This window comes from Myotis daubentonii, chromosome 2 (genome assembly GCF_963259705.1).
Source record: "Myotis daubentonii chromosome 2, mMyoDau2.1, whole genome shotgun sequence".
NCBI classification, from domain to species: Eukaryota; Metazoa; Chordata; class Mammalia; order Chiroptera; family Vespertilionidae; genus Myotis; species Myotis daubentonii.
This window is the reverse complement of record NC_081841.1, coordinates 21,063,607-21,078,637: the sequence shown is the minus strand read 5'-3', so window position 1 is coordinate 21,078,637 and position 15,031 is coordinate 21,063,607. Positions and strand designations below refer to the sequence as shown.

Here is a 15,031-nt window from a genome sequence, read left to right as displayed (position 1 = left end):
CTTGCATTTCACTCTTGAGATGGCTGAAGAGGTTTAGAAACTTGACCAAGGCCCATGGTTAATAGTGGTTTATGAGTGTGTGTGTGTGTGTGTGTGTGTGTGCATGTGCACACACACAAACATACACACTGTGCTAAGCACTGTTCTAAGCATTTTACGTATATTAGTATATTTAATTTTTAAAACAACCTCAACAGTGCAATAATGTAGATAGTCTTAACACTCCCATTTTAAGGATTAGAAGACTGGGGCATAGAGAGATAAATAACAGGCCCAAAGTTATATAGGTCTTAAGTGGTGAGTCTGGCCTCAGTGTCCTTGCTCAGACCATGACATGCTACTGTCTGACAATATGTAGCTGTCCTTGTTCCTCAGGAAATTCTAAATGGTTTGGCAAAGCAAAAGAAAACACACCAGAGGCTCCAGAAGATTTAAAATGCAATGCACCCACCTATGTGAATGTCAGGTGGTGGAGGGTCTCTGGGGATAAGCAGGGAGACTCAGTGGGAACAAGCTCTGAGTGCACTGTCACCTGCCTGCCTCCTAGGTCTCCATGCATGAGGGGACCTCCATAGGTTCAAAGACTTTGAGGTCCTACAGGCTTTATTAAAATAAATTTTTTAAAAAAGAATTTCCCTGGCCAGTGTGGCTCAGTTGATTGAGCATGATGCACCAAGAGGTTGCCGGTTTGATTCTGGGTTGCTGGCTCGATCCCTGGTAGGGAGTGTGCAGGAGGCAGTCAATTGATGCTTCTTTCTCTCCCTTTCCCCTCGTCTGTCTTGCTAAAAAAGAATCAATAAAAACACATTTTAAAAAATGATGAGAGAGAACCATTGATCAGCTGCCTCCTGCATGCTCCCTACTGGGTATCGAGCCCTCAACCTGAGCATGTGCCCTGACTGGAAATCTAACCATGACCTTCTGAGCCATGCTCAACCACTGAGCCATGCCAGCCAGGTCTCCCTCCCTTCTTCCTGCCTCCCACTCTTTATCTCTCCCTCCCTCTCCCCCTACCCTTTCTCTCCTGGTGCTTCCTTTTTATTACCATCTTTTTTCCTTAAAATGAGATGCTTTTGGGGGGCTGCCACCTTGGGCTAGGCTGCTAGACAGCACAGTAGGTCTCATATCCCTTTATCTGGGAGCAAGAGCCATCTTTCTGACTCAAAGGGAGGGATCCCTTGTGCTACAGGAGTATCTCAGGAACACCCATCCTTAATCTCCAGTTCTGGGGCTCTCAGCTCCCTTAGGCGATGCATTGGCTGCCTAATTACCCAGCTGGCTGGCTCCTGCTAGGGTGATTCCCTCCCCGTGGCACAAACAAGGCAACAACATCACCCAGGAGGCTGAGACACCTCCCATCTCCTCCCCCCAAACACAACCACAAATGAAGGGAAGGCCAGATGGTTGGGCTGTCAGAAGACATTGCTGTTTCCAAAAGCTTGATCTGCCCCGGGGGAAAGGCAGGGTGAGGAGCAGGCGCCTTTGCTTTCTGACTCAGCCACACAGGTTCAGGCCCTTCATCCTTCTGCCCAGAGGAGTGCAGGGCTGGTACAATTTGAAATACACACTTGGGCATCTTCTCGTCTTGTCTTGCCACCATCATTATATATCTACTGGCTGGGTTGTTGGGGCATCAGTTAGGAGGACCTGATTTTCCAAACTTCAGATTCTGCAGTTGGCATCCTCTTGCCGGCCATTCTGCCTCCGTAAGATTAGAATGCCACTCAGGAGACGGGAGTTCTTAGTTGGCCCCCTGGGGCTAACTCAGGCTTTCATACTAATTATTTTCCAAGGCAGTTTACAACTGGGTCATTTGTAGCCATATTTTTTTTTATGACATAGCACCCCAGAGGTTTAACATGTGAGAGAAAGGGGGGTAGGCAATGGCTCTGCACAGGAATTCTATCCGATTGTTCGATTGCCCTTCCTGGTCCTAGATAGAGTCTGCTCTCTGATGGAAATCTGTTCCTACATGTCGGGAGCAGGCTTCTCACCAACCTGGGTGGCTTTCTGGGGCCTTGGAATTGCAGCAGTGTATAAAGGATGGAGAGGGGTTGCCCTCTGCCTGCTCACACTCTCCATGTTGACTCTCTTTTACATCTCTGTAGCAATGGAAATCTAAGGACACCGTATTTGGAGTCTTATAAAACACAACAAGGCTGGGCCATTTTCTCATGGGGCACAGAGTCAGACCACTTTTGAGGCTGAGGTCTTGTGAGGGGACCCTACTCAACAGCCTGAGTGCAGGTCACCCTACTTGTCCCAAAGACATCATCCCACCCCATGTGGACTCTGAGAAAACTTGCTCCATTTCTTCAATCACATCACCTCTGTCATAGGCAGGTGAGGTTCCTTATGCTGGCTACTGAAAGAGCCCCAAATCCAGCTGGAGCTCCAGGGCTTTGATGTTCCCTCCTACCCCCCAATTCTCTCCCTCCCTTAGGGTGTCTCCTGTAGGCCTCCTTTCCCAGCAAAGCACACATCATGGCCACAGAGCTTCTCTGAGGTTGAGGCACCCAACTGATTTAGTGGCCTATCAAGTGGATTTGGATTGTTTATTGGAAATGCCCATTATTTATGGTGGCTCATGGCCCTACAAGCACAGGCAAAGGCTGTTTTAAAAATAAAACTAATAAATAATAGCTAGGCCTGTGATTTATCAGTAGGGAGGAAGGGAGCCATTCATTTCCAGTTGGAGCAACGAACTCTGAAAGAACTGAATTCTCTTTCCAGAGACCTTGGAGGAAATTCCTGTAGGGGTTGGGAGATCTGAGTACAAAGAGTTCAAAGGAGATTATAAAAGAAAATCAAAGACACGTGCCTCTCCATACCTCATCCTTAATCTCCTTCTAGCCACATTTATACGTTTTCCAACTTTTTAGCTCATCAAGCCTGATTACTTATTTTTGGGTGACATTGGTTTTAATTTTCTTACCCACAAAATATTTAAAAATGAGGGTGGGGGTAGGAGGAGGTGGAGGAGGGTATAGGAGGGATAAATGGCAATGGACAGAGACTTGGCTTGGGGAGGTGAACGCCCAATACAGTACATCAAGGATGTGTTTTGGAATTGTGCATCTGAAACCTGTATAATTTTGTTAACCAGAGTCACCCAATCTATACTAATAAAAGGGTAATATGCTAATTAGACTGGATTGACCAGAAATTTTCTGAACATCCTACTTCCTACTGGACAAAGCCACAGTGGTGGGGGCTGAGGCAGAGGTGGTTAGGAGCAATCAGGCTGGCAGGTGAGCAGTTAGTGGGCGGCCAGGCTGGCAGGGGACCAGTTAGGGGGCAATCAGGCCAGCAAGCAGAGGCAGTTAGGGGTGATCAGGCAGGCGAGTGGTTAGGAGCCAGCAGTCCCGGATTGCGAGAGGGATGTCTGACTGCTGGTTTAGGCCCCATCCTGCAGGGGTCCTGGATTGGAGAGGGTGCAGGCCGGGCTGAGGGACACCCCCTGCCCCTGTGCATGAATTTCATGCAGTGGGCCTCTAGTAAATTCAATAAAAGGGTGAAACAATTAAAATAAAATAAAAATTTAAAAATGAGAGACAAGGAGATGAGATGCAGTTAAGTTACTAGTGAATTTGCTGCCTCAAGCACATTGGGCAAAGGCTCAAATTCCTGTTGAAAAGTTTTTCCTCTCCCTCCCTTGCTCCTTTCTCACCTCCCTCCCTCCCTCCCTTCTTTCTTTCCTCTCTCACTCCCTCTTTTCTTCTTCCTTCCCTCCTCCTCATTCCCCTCCTTCTTCTTCTCCTTTCTCTCTGTCTCTATCCTCTGTCTCTATCACTTTCTGTCTCTATCTCTTATCTCTCTCTTCCCATTCTCTCCTTTATAACTGAGCTACAACAGGGCACTATGGGCAGTCTCTGTTCATGTGGTGCCCATTTTGAAGTAGGACTCACTCCATGGGCACATCCCTCCCCCAAGAACAAATCCAGAATTCTTCAAGCAATGGAAAGGAAAGCAGGTTATGTTTTTGTTTTTGTTTTAATTTTGTTTTATGGCTTAAAGTATTACAAAGAGTAGTACATATGTCTCCTTTTTTTCCCCCCTTGACCTTCCCCCAGCCTCCCCTACTCCCCAATGTCTTGTGTTCATTGGTTATGCTTATATTCATGCATACAAGTCCTTCGGTTGATCTCTTACCCCCCCTCCAACCCTCCCCGGCCTTCCCGCTCTTCGATGCTGCTCTGCCTCTGTATCTATTTTTGTTCATCAGTTTATAATGGTCTTTATTATCCATAAATGAGTGAGATCATGTGGTATTTTTCTTTCATTGACTGGCTTATTTCACTTAGCGTAATGCTCTCCAGTTCGATGCTGTTGCAAATGGTACAAATTTCTCCTTTTATTTATTTATTTTTTTACAGCAGCGTAGTATTCCATTGTGTAGATGTACCAGTTTTCTAATCCATTCATCTGTTGATGGGCACTTAGGTTGTTTCCAGATCTTAGCTATGGTAAATTGTGCTGCTATGAACATAGGGATGCATATATCCTTTCTGAATGGTGTTTCTGGTTTCTTGGGATATATTCCTAGAAGTGGGATCACTGGGCCAAATGGGAATTCCATTTTTAACTTTTTGAGGAAACTCCATACTGTCTTCCATAGTGGCTGCACCAGTCTGCATTCCCACCAGCAGTGCAAGAGGGTTCCTTTTTCTCCGCATCCTCACCAGCACTTGTTTGTTGATTTGTTGATGATAACCATTCTGACAGGTGTGAGATGGTACCTCATTGTTGTTTTGTTTTGCATCCCTTGGATGATTAGTGACTTTGAACATGTTTGCATATGTCTCTTGGCTTTCTGAATGTCCTCTTTTGAAAAGCGTCTATTTAGGTCCTTTGCCCATTTTTTGATTGTATTTTTTATTTTCCTTTTCTTAAGTTGTATGAGTTCCCTGTAAATGTTGGAGATTAAACCCTTATCAGTGATAACATTGGTAAATATGTTGTCCCATGCAGTGGGCTTTCTTGTTGTTTTGTTGATGGTTTCTTTTGCTGTGCAGAAGCTTTTTATTTTGATGTAATCCCATTTGTTTATTTTCTCTTTAGTTTCCAATGCCCTAGGAGCTGTATCGGTGAAGAAATTGCTTCAGCATATGTCTGAGATTTTGTTGCCTTTGGATTCTTCTAGTATTTTTATGGTTTCTTGTCTTACATTTAAGTCCTTTATCCATTTTGAGTTTATTTTTGTGTATGCTGTAAGTTGGTGGTCTAGTTTCATTTTTTTGCATATATCTGTCCAATTTTTCCAACACCATTTATTGAAGAGACTGTCTTGACTCCATTGTATGTTCTTGCCTCCTTTGTCAAATATTAATTGAGCATATTGGTTCGGGTCGATTTCTGGGCTCTCTATTCTATTCCATTGATCTATATGTCTGTTCTTGTGCCAGTACCAGGCAGTTTTGAGAACAGTGGCTTTGTAATACAGTTTGATATCTGGTATTGAGATCCCACCTACTTTCTTCTTTCTCAGGATCGCTGCAGCTATTCAGGGTCTTTTTTTTTTATTCCAGATGAATTTTTGGAATGTTCGTTCTAGGTCTGTGAAATATGTCATTGGTATTTTAATGGGGAGTGCGCTGAATTTATAGATTGCTTTGGGTAGTATGGACATTTTGATGATGTTGATTCTACCAATCCATGAACATGGTATATTCTTCCATCTGTTTATGTCTTCCTCTATCTCTTTTTTCAATGTACCGTAGTTTTCTAAGTGGAAGTCTTTTACCTCTTTAGTTAAGTTTATTCCTAAGTATCTTAATTTTTCTGTTGTGATGGTAAATGGGATTGCTTTTTTAGTCTCTCTGTATGTTCACTATTGGTGTATAGAAATGCCACAGATTTCTTGGCGTTAATTTTGTATCCTGCTACATTGCTGAATTCATTTATTAAGTCTAATAGTTTTTTGATGGAGTCTTTAGGGTTTTTTATGTACAATATCATGTAGGAAAGCAGATTTTAATGAATCTTTACTGAAGATTCTATGGAGAGGAAAATGAGAGGGCTCATACTGCAAATCACACAGTAGAAGTTAATGGAAATTTCCACTGGGCATCCCCCAACCTGTGCACTAACATTTTCTCTTTGGTTGCAGCCCCCTCATCTCCCTCTCTGCCCTTCTCCCTCCAATTTCACTGGCTCTAGGCTTTCCTGGGTCCTACATCTAACTCTAGCACCCCCGCCTGGTATCTCATGTAGGGAAAGGTAACTCCCTTTTGACAACCTCTCTCTATATCTTCATATGCATTATCCTGCTCAGCAGACAAAGGTACCTCCTTAAGATTTGCTCTCCTTCCAATGTGACAGGGAATTTTTAGTAAATGATAACATTTTTTCACTATTCCAAATATTTTTTTCCTTGTCATTCATTCAATAAGTGTGCATAGAAGAGTATATCTGGCAACAGCTGTGACCATGCTCATTATAAAAAAAGTCATCCAAACTGTCCATGGTGGGGGTGTGGTGGGACACAGTGGGGAATATGATAGAGTTCACAGCCACTTGGAGATTCAGAGTTATGAGATCATAAAACTAAAAAGTGACTTTAAAAATTAATGGCAGGCATTCCCATCTGGGCCTCAGCATTGTTTCCTTTAGTCGGGGAAAATAGGAATCAGGCTAAAGATGTGGACATGGCTCTTGGACCCAGCAAGAACCTGATAAGCATCAATCAACAGGGAGGCACTGACTTCTTTGTCGTGCAGGATTTGTAGCGGGGAGGGCAAAGGCCTGAGAGGTTAATGATCTGAGGGGTTTTGCTAACATACATAAACTAAAGACCTAACAGAAGTGGTGGTGTTAACTGTCAATGGTGAGTACAAATCTTCATCCAAATGCTTATTGGGGGAGGCAGTGCAGTGTTGGCCAGGACTTTCATCTCAGGGGTTGTGCTTGTGTCGGTCCAGGCATGGCAAGAGGGAGAGAAACACACAGCTGTCTATCAGCTGAGGGCTACCATGGTAGACTTGTCCAATTTCCTCTCCTATAGAATTATGGCAATGTCTCTAGGTTCCCTGGCAGGCCATGCTATTTTCAAACCTGCCTGGAGGACCTCAGGAATCTTGTTGGGCTGTGGTTCTTTGGGGGAGGTGACAAAGGGCCTATTAATTTAACTTTCCCTGTGGGTGCCAACAGGGTCACCTACCAGCCATGCTCACCACTGACTAGTAGAAAGTGGTCAGAAGATAACATGGAAATGATACCCAGAACCTCAAGGGGCTATTCATATACACTAACATCTGGCCACAGGCAGCCCAGCTGTGCTGTTGAAAGTAGGGCTATTGGACCTGGATGATGATGATGATGATGATGATGATGATGATGATGATGATGATGACAATCATTTATTGAGGTCTGTCTTGTGCCAAGCACTAAGCTGAGTGCTTTATAAACATTCCCATCATGTGCTCAGGACAACCCTGAGTGGCAGGTGTCATCTTCCTGTTTATATAACTTCTCTACTTATATTCTGCATTTGATCTCAAATATATCTGATGCTAAAATCTGCACCTATAGCCATCACTGTAGCCAAACAAAACAAGCAAATAATCTCTCCTCTTAACATATAGCTGGGCCACAGATAGTGTGACAGGGTGCTCTGTAGGCTCAGCATGGCCTGCAGGGCCTGGAGGACTGTTCATTAACATAAGTGAACTAAAGTAGGTCTCAGGATGAAGGAGAGCATAGAGAGTGAACTCGTTTTCAGTATTGCTGGGTTTATAGGAATGACACCATGTTTCTCGGGGCTCTGGGGGACTAAGACAAGTGAATAATTCTCATTTCCTTAGGTCCTTTCAACCTTAGCGAGAAATCAAGGCAGGCTCACACTTGTGATAGCAGTGCTATGGAGTCTTTAAATGTTTCCATTCTTAAGTCCCGGGTCTTTGGGGGCTTGTGTCTGCCTGTGACAGTGTCCTTAGCAGAGGTTCATACTTAGACCAATACTGATGCTGTTGGGTATCACCTTCTAATATGCAAGATGGTGTTCTAGGTTTGCAAATAAATGAGGGGCTCACTGTGCTGTGTGGGAAAACAGACATGGAAATGTAGCCTTCTTCTCCCTAGGATCCCCTGCTAGGATGAGTGGGGAGATGATACCTTGTCACTCACAGAGTAAATCTGGAAGAGACTTAGCAGTTTTCAAAAGGCTTTCAATAGAGACCTTGCTAAATGCAGCTCTTTGAAGGAGGTGATGAAGTCTTCATTCATCCTGGCATGGTGCCTGGCACACAGCTGGTGCTCAATGAATGTGAACTGAACAGTGACAAATAGTTTTAGGTGCATGATGTTAGGCTGGGGGAGGAGAGTGAGGACGTGAAAGAGGATACGTGATGTAAACATTAATCAATCAAAGATCCTGATTTCAAAGTGTGGGGTAGTAAAAACTGTCTTTGGGGGCAGGCATATCTGAGTTCAAATCTTAACTCTGTCACTTGCTGGCTGCGTGATCTTGAGCAAGTCTCTAATCTCTCTCGGCCTCAGTTCCCTTCATCCAAAAAAGTGAGACACAAAACCTCCCTCACATAGGTAGGGGAGGATGAAATGAAATTGGAATCACACACACCCATGTGCAATGCCCCCTGCAGAGCAGCTTGCAGCAGACCCTCTGGTGTGGCATGTACATCCCCTTGGCCACCCTGGAGGTCACTGCAGCTCTCTGTCTGCAGGACTTCTCTTCATAGGAGAAGATGGAAGTGCCATGGAGTCAAATCCAACAGTTACCTTCAACCAGTGGAGGATTTACTCCTGCTTGTTCACCCCTCTGAGTAATGATTCTTAAGTGTTCTTTACACAGTCTTTTAGAAGGTTCCTGGTGGAACTGAGTCCCAGTTTTCTGAAGCATTAACCTATTCACAAATTCATCCATGTTTTCTTCCATCCCCTTGCTGTCTCACCACCCTACACCCTTACCAAGCTTTTTGAGGAACCCCTCAAATAAACTACTTACTCTAGAATTCCTCACTTAGAAGGTAATCCAAACTAAGACACAGAAAATCAATGAAAGCTACTATTACTGTGATTTTTCATAGGGCATGGATGTAGGTAATTAATACAGATAAATGTAAAATATTATTTAAAAACACACACAAAGGGATTTTTATTACCAGCTGAAGGCATATGGGAAAGTTTGGGGAAGGAGATTATGTGTAACATTCGATCTGGATGTTAATAGATGGGAAGGATTTGTACATGAGAGGATGGGTCAGAGAAGGGCACTTCAGTGGAGAAGAACAGGGTCTTATGTCCACTTCTCTAAAGATGCCTACAAAATCCATGTGTGAGTCAGGTGGGCAGACAAGTCAGGCAGGTCCACACACCAGTCTCATCAGGACACAGAACTCCCTGGCCTCATGGCCCTGGCACTCTGGCCCTGTGCTCAGCACACTTTCAGGCTGTACTCATCGTTGCACATGACACATGGTTAGTGTTTTCCTTCTGCCCCTGAAGTACGGCTCTGAAATCTCTTCTTTGTTCAGCTATTTGTCACCATCTGTGGAGACCTCACTAAGCACTCTGCACAGCTGTTCACTGGAGCATACCATGGGTCTCAAGTCTTCTGAAGGCATCAATAATGTTTCTGCTCAGTGTTCCTCAGAGTCCTTCTGGGAATATCAGCTGGCTTCTCTGCTTGGACCTGATAGAACACATGGGCACCATGACCCCCAAGTTTGAGGCATTAGTCTTAGATTGTGTTTGTTTTACTTATCTGATGATCCTTCATTATTTGAATGAGTGGACTATAGATGTTTCAGCCTATGGAGAGGACATATAGTTGAAGGCTTTCCTGCTAAAAATGGTGGAGGAGAGAAAGAGGAACAATGCCATGCTGCTCAAGATAAATCTTTGCCACCTCTTTACTCTAGTTCAGGGTTGAATAAGCCTTTTTGGTCAGGAATTTGTGTTCAGGTAAAATCTCACAGAAGTGGAAATTATACAAGTAAAAGCTGGATTCCCTTGGTGAGTCAAGGTGGTAGGAGGAAGTTCTGCTTGCCCATATCCTCCTGGAGGAACACAGTGTGAAACCATTGCTTGAGTGGATAAGAGGAGAGAAGTGCCAGAGAGCTGAATCTCTTGGTTTTTCCTCCGAAGAAGTAAGCTGAGAGACTGGCTCATGCCACAGGGTCAAAATTCAGAGAGGTGAGAAATCTCTCCATCTTATCAGCTTTGCTCTTCTCTTTCAGAGGTTCCAAAAACAGAACAGACTTTTGAAGAACGCCTGATACTGAAAGCTTTCTTGCTAAAGTTTGTGAATGCCTACTCGCCCATCTTCTATGTGGCCTTTTTCAAAGGGAGGTGAGTGTGTTGGTGTCATATATGGAAGAGAAATTGGTCACTAAGTCTGGGTCCTCCACTGGAGTCAGCCTGTTCCCATTGTCAATTCACATCCCCATTCCCCATCTCCACCCCTACCTGGCTGTTTAGGAAGCAGTTAATACTAAACCATTTTGTATTAGCATCTTCAGATTCTGATAAATAGGGAGGCTCTACAGGGGTTTGGCTCTGGCTCCTTAAGGGTGAATCTTAGAAGAATTTGTGTCTCCTAACTTTGGGGATGAGGCAGTAGAGAATTTCATGTCTAGCCAGAGGCTCTTAGGTTTTGCAATGCAGTTCTGATGCTAACTACTCAGAGTAGTACAAAGGTCACAGATTAAGGGCACAGTCTCCCACAATACTGTCCTCACTTCAGACACTAACTGCAAGCTATGGGGCTCTCAGGCCACTCATGATTTGGACAACTAACCCTACAACCACTAATCCCTCAGGTTCTATAATTCACTAGGACAAATTACATAGCTCAGGAATGTGCTGTACTTACAATTACAGTTTTATTATAGCAGAGGGATACAAATCCAAACCAGTGAACAGGAGAGGCACATAAGATAAGGCCTAGGTGGGTCCTAAACAAAACTTCCATGTTCTCAGGACATGTTAGCTTTCTGGCACATTGATGTATACCAACAATCAGGAAGCTCGTCCAAGCTTCATTGTCCAGAGTTTTTATTTAGGTATGATTGAATAATCCACCATGTGATTGAACTCGATCTCTACTCTGCTCTCTCCTCCCCTGAGGTCAGGCTGCTAGTACCTGGCTCAAAGCCCTAACCCTCTAATCACATGGTTGGCCCTTCTGGCATGGTCTCCTTCATCCTGAGTGATCTCATTAGCATAAATTTAGGTATAATCCCAAGGGCCCACTAAGAATAACAAAGACACTCCTGTCAGGAAATTCCAAAGATTTAGAGACTCCTTCCAGGAACCAGCAACAAAGTCCAGCCCAATTCTTCATTATGTAGTAGGTCTGGATATAAAATCACTTCTGATAAATATTTTGTGGTCAGATCAATTGGCTATCTACAAGGAGATTTCCCAGGAGGCATCAACTATGCCAAGCTTCCCCAGAACTAAATGCTCATCAAATAGACATTGGTAGCAAGAACTGTCATCATCTGCATTTGATAATTTCTTATAAATGTGTTTCCTTGGCTCTTATGAAATTATAGGAGCAGAGAAACTGTTCATGTTAATGAGTATATACTTCACTGGTGTTTTCTATCTAGTTGTGCTATCAATAACAAATGGCAAACATGATATTCTAGGCAATAAATAAATAGGGTTCTGACTTTAGATAAACTTATGGTATATTGAAAGAGTTGTCTTGGCAACAGCACATTGTAATCTGAAAAAAAAAAATGCTGTAATAAGAGCTACAACAATGAACACAGACAAGGAAACATCACAGAGAAGCACAGGTTAAACTGAGCCTTAAATAGATGAGTAGAATTTTAACAGGTGGACCTAGGTATGACATTTCAAATAATTAGGATTCCTGTCTAGTTCCATGATTGGCTTCTTATCCCCCAATAAAATTGATGTTACTTAAAGAGGAATGAGGCAGGCTTCTTCCATTCCTTTGAACGTTTTCAATAAGAAGTCTAGATTTTTTTTCTGTTCCCAGGACTCTCCACTTACTTTAGTCTGTCTCATCCTTCATTTCATGGGAAATCGGTAGTGCTCACTGAGGAGTTGCAGTTAGAACTCAATTCTTGAAACTAGTTGAGAGGAGATGCACACACAGTATACTTAGAGATAATCCAAACTTTGTGCTTAGTCTCTCTCTTTCTCTCTCTCTCTCTCTCTCTCTCTCTCTCTCTCTCTCTCTCTCTCACACACACACACACATACACACTACCTCTGTGTGACCTTCCCGCCCCACACTAGTCTCACCCCCTATCCCCTGGAGGTGAACCCTAGGTGTTATAGATGATTGTTAGCTGCTAATGGGCATGAACTGTCCCTGGGTGATTTATCACCTGCCCTGGCCAGTACTTTCAAGAAAGACATTGGGCAGTGGCTCTTGCTCTAAAGGTATGCCCTTAAGGAGCCCTGACTTTCTCTCTCTTTTCCTAACTCTTCCCACACTTCTCAATTTCAGGTTTGTGGGCCGACCTGGAAGCTATGTTTATGTGTTCAATGGTTATCGCATGGAAGAGGTAAGTATGGCTAGCCACTGGTGTTTCCTGCCTGACTAGTGGTTTACAGGGGCACCCACCACTCCCAGCCTCATCCATATCCCCATTGCACCATGTCTGGATTCATGCCCTTGCTCCTTTGAGCTCATTTGGTCTAACCAGTCCTTCCATTGTCTTTTCCTCTCTGCAGTGTGCTCCTGGGGGCTGCCTCATGGAGCTCTGCATTCAGCTTAGCATCATCATGTTGGGGAAGCAGCTGATCCAGAACAATATCTTTGAGATTGGAGTACCGTATGTAACGAATGCTTCTCATCTCCCTCCTTGCTGCCAGGGCCTAGTTCAGCAGGGCCGGACTTTCAGCAGGATTTTCATGGCCTCTCCTCTTCTCAGATAGCTGGGCTATTTTTCCTTTGTCTGCTTGCCAATAACTTTCCCCATAAGGTAGGGCTCCTCTCACAGCCTTGTTTGCCAATCTGATTTGGGATGTTTGAGGTTCAGAACAATTAAGCACTTCGTTAAGTACACATAAGCAGCAAGGGGCAGAGCTAGGAACTGGATATCTTTGACCTCAAGCTGTCTAATATTTTAATGCTATCTGTTCTCCCAGTGAACAAGTAAAAGAGATGTTCAGTATGGTGGATAGGTGAATATGAAAGTTTGAAACATAATGTAACTATTTAGAAAAATCACTAAGAAAGTGTGGAATATGATCTTAGGAGGAGAAGGATGCATAGCTGGTGAAATGTAGAATGAATTTTCACATGGATTCTCTCTCCCCTCCCAGTTGGGTTTATACAGATTTTATAGAAGGATGACTTTCAATTAAGTTTTACATTGAGATAGTGATGAGAATAAACACTAACTCACAGGCATGAGGCCTAAAGAAAAGAAGATGGAGCAAATGAAAATCTTCCTTCAGGTCAAAGAAAATGTAACTTGTTTTGCCCTTCATTTATATTGCTTTATGGTGTTTACAGAAAAATCTGTTTCAGGGAATATTTTCAGGCAGAAAAGCATCAAATAGCCAGGGAATGACAGAAATGACTGGGGTAGCACTTACAGGCTGGGCCAATTCTGTTTAGGAGGCCAGGATGGACAATTTGTACCAGGCTTGGAGATCTTTGCAAACCCCTTGCAAGATTAACTGTTGCAGGATGCAATAGTCAGTCCCCATGGGGTTAGCTAAAGATACTGCCATACCCTTTTTCTCTCCCTTAGAGATTGACTATGCATATTGTATCAGTGGTTCTGAGAAGTCCTGCTATAAAACAAAAACACTTGTTTAATCCCTTCCTTTCCAACTGTATTTGTTCATGTTATTGGCCATCTTAGTTGTGGACATTGGGATCCATTCTGGCTAGTTCAGGAAGCAAAGGAATTGAAGAACAACTAGCTAACAGAATATTCCTTACAGGTCAGAGAGCCAGGCTCTGAGGTACATAACAGCATAACAGTATCCACACGGCAAGAAGGCTTAAAGGAAATACCACTGCTTTCACTTCTTGGCTCACATGACTCAGATATTAAAAGATGAGAACTATATACTGAAGAGTCATACCCACAAATGTTGCAGTCTGAACTTAACTAGCTGTCTTCATCAGCTCAGGCTGCTACAACAAAAAAGCACAGACTAGGTGGCATAAACAACACACATCTCACTGCATGCTCATTGACCTCTTCTTCGTGTGCATGTGGAAAGAGCGAGAGCTCTGGTGTCTCTTCCTCTTCCTATAAGGCAGTGGTTCTCAACCTTCTGGCCCTTTAAATATAGTTCCTCATGTTGTGACCCAACCATGAAATTATTCTCATTGCTACTTCATAACTGTAATGTTGCTACTGTTATGAATCGTAATGTAAATATCTGATATGCAGGATGGTCTTAGGCGACCCCTGTGAAAGGGTCGTTCGACCACCAAAGGGGTCGCAACCCACAGGTTGAGAACCACTGCTATAAGGGCACTATCCCATCACAAGGGCTCCCTCATCCTGACTTCATCTAAACCTAATTACCTACCCAAGGCTCCACCTCCTATTACCATCATGTCGGGAATTAAAGCTTCAACATATGACCCTGGCAGATTTGGCTCAGTGGTTAGAGTGTTGGCTTGTGGACATAAGGGTCATAGGTTCAATTCCTAGTCAAGGATACATACCTCAGTTGCAGGTTCTCCAGCACCAATAAGGATACATGCAGGAGGCAACCAATTGATGTGTCTCTCTCATGTCGAGTTTCCCTCTCTCTCTCTCTCTCTCCCCCCCCCCCCCAAAAAAAAAAATCAATGGAGAAAAATCCTTGGGTGCGGATTAAAAACAAAAATTCAACATATTACTTTTGGAGGGGATACAAACATTCAATCTATAACTACAGCCTGTCTGTTTTTCTTTCAACCTAAGCACAAGATTTGTATGCAATCAAATTTTTAAAATTTAAAAATTCATATATGGAATGGTCCTTGTCTTCTCAGAGCTTACATATTAAGTCCGGGAGACAAAAGGAAGTATGTGAGCGGATGCTTTCTGTGTGGTGTAAACTCTGTTAGAATTCA

The 15,031-nt window shown here is 43.5% G+C and overlaps 1 protein-coding gene across 1 annotated transcript in view; it reads left to right on the top strand.

Annotated features, from left to right (window-relative positions):
• The window catches only part of ANO2 (anoctamin 2), a 310,151-nt gene that overhangs the window by 247,895 nt on the left and 47,225 nt on the right, over positions 1 to 15,031 (top strand). The window contains exons 17-19 of the mRNA XM_059681978.1: positions 10,197 to 10,308; positions 12,449 to 12,506; positions 12,676 to 12,776. Of these exons, the coding sequence (XP_059537961.1) occupies positions 10,197 to 10,308; positions 12,449 to 12,506; positions 12,676 to 12,776 (271 nt within the window). The remainder of the gene's footprint in view (positions 1 to 10,196; positions 10,309 to 12,448; positions 12,507 to 12,675; positions 12,777 to 15,031) is intronic.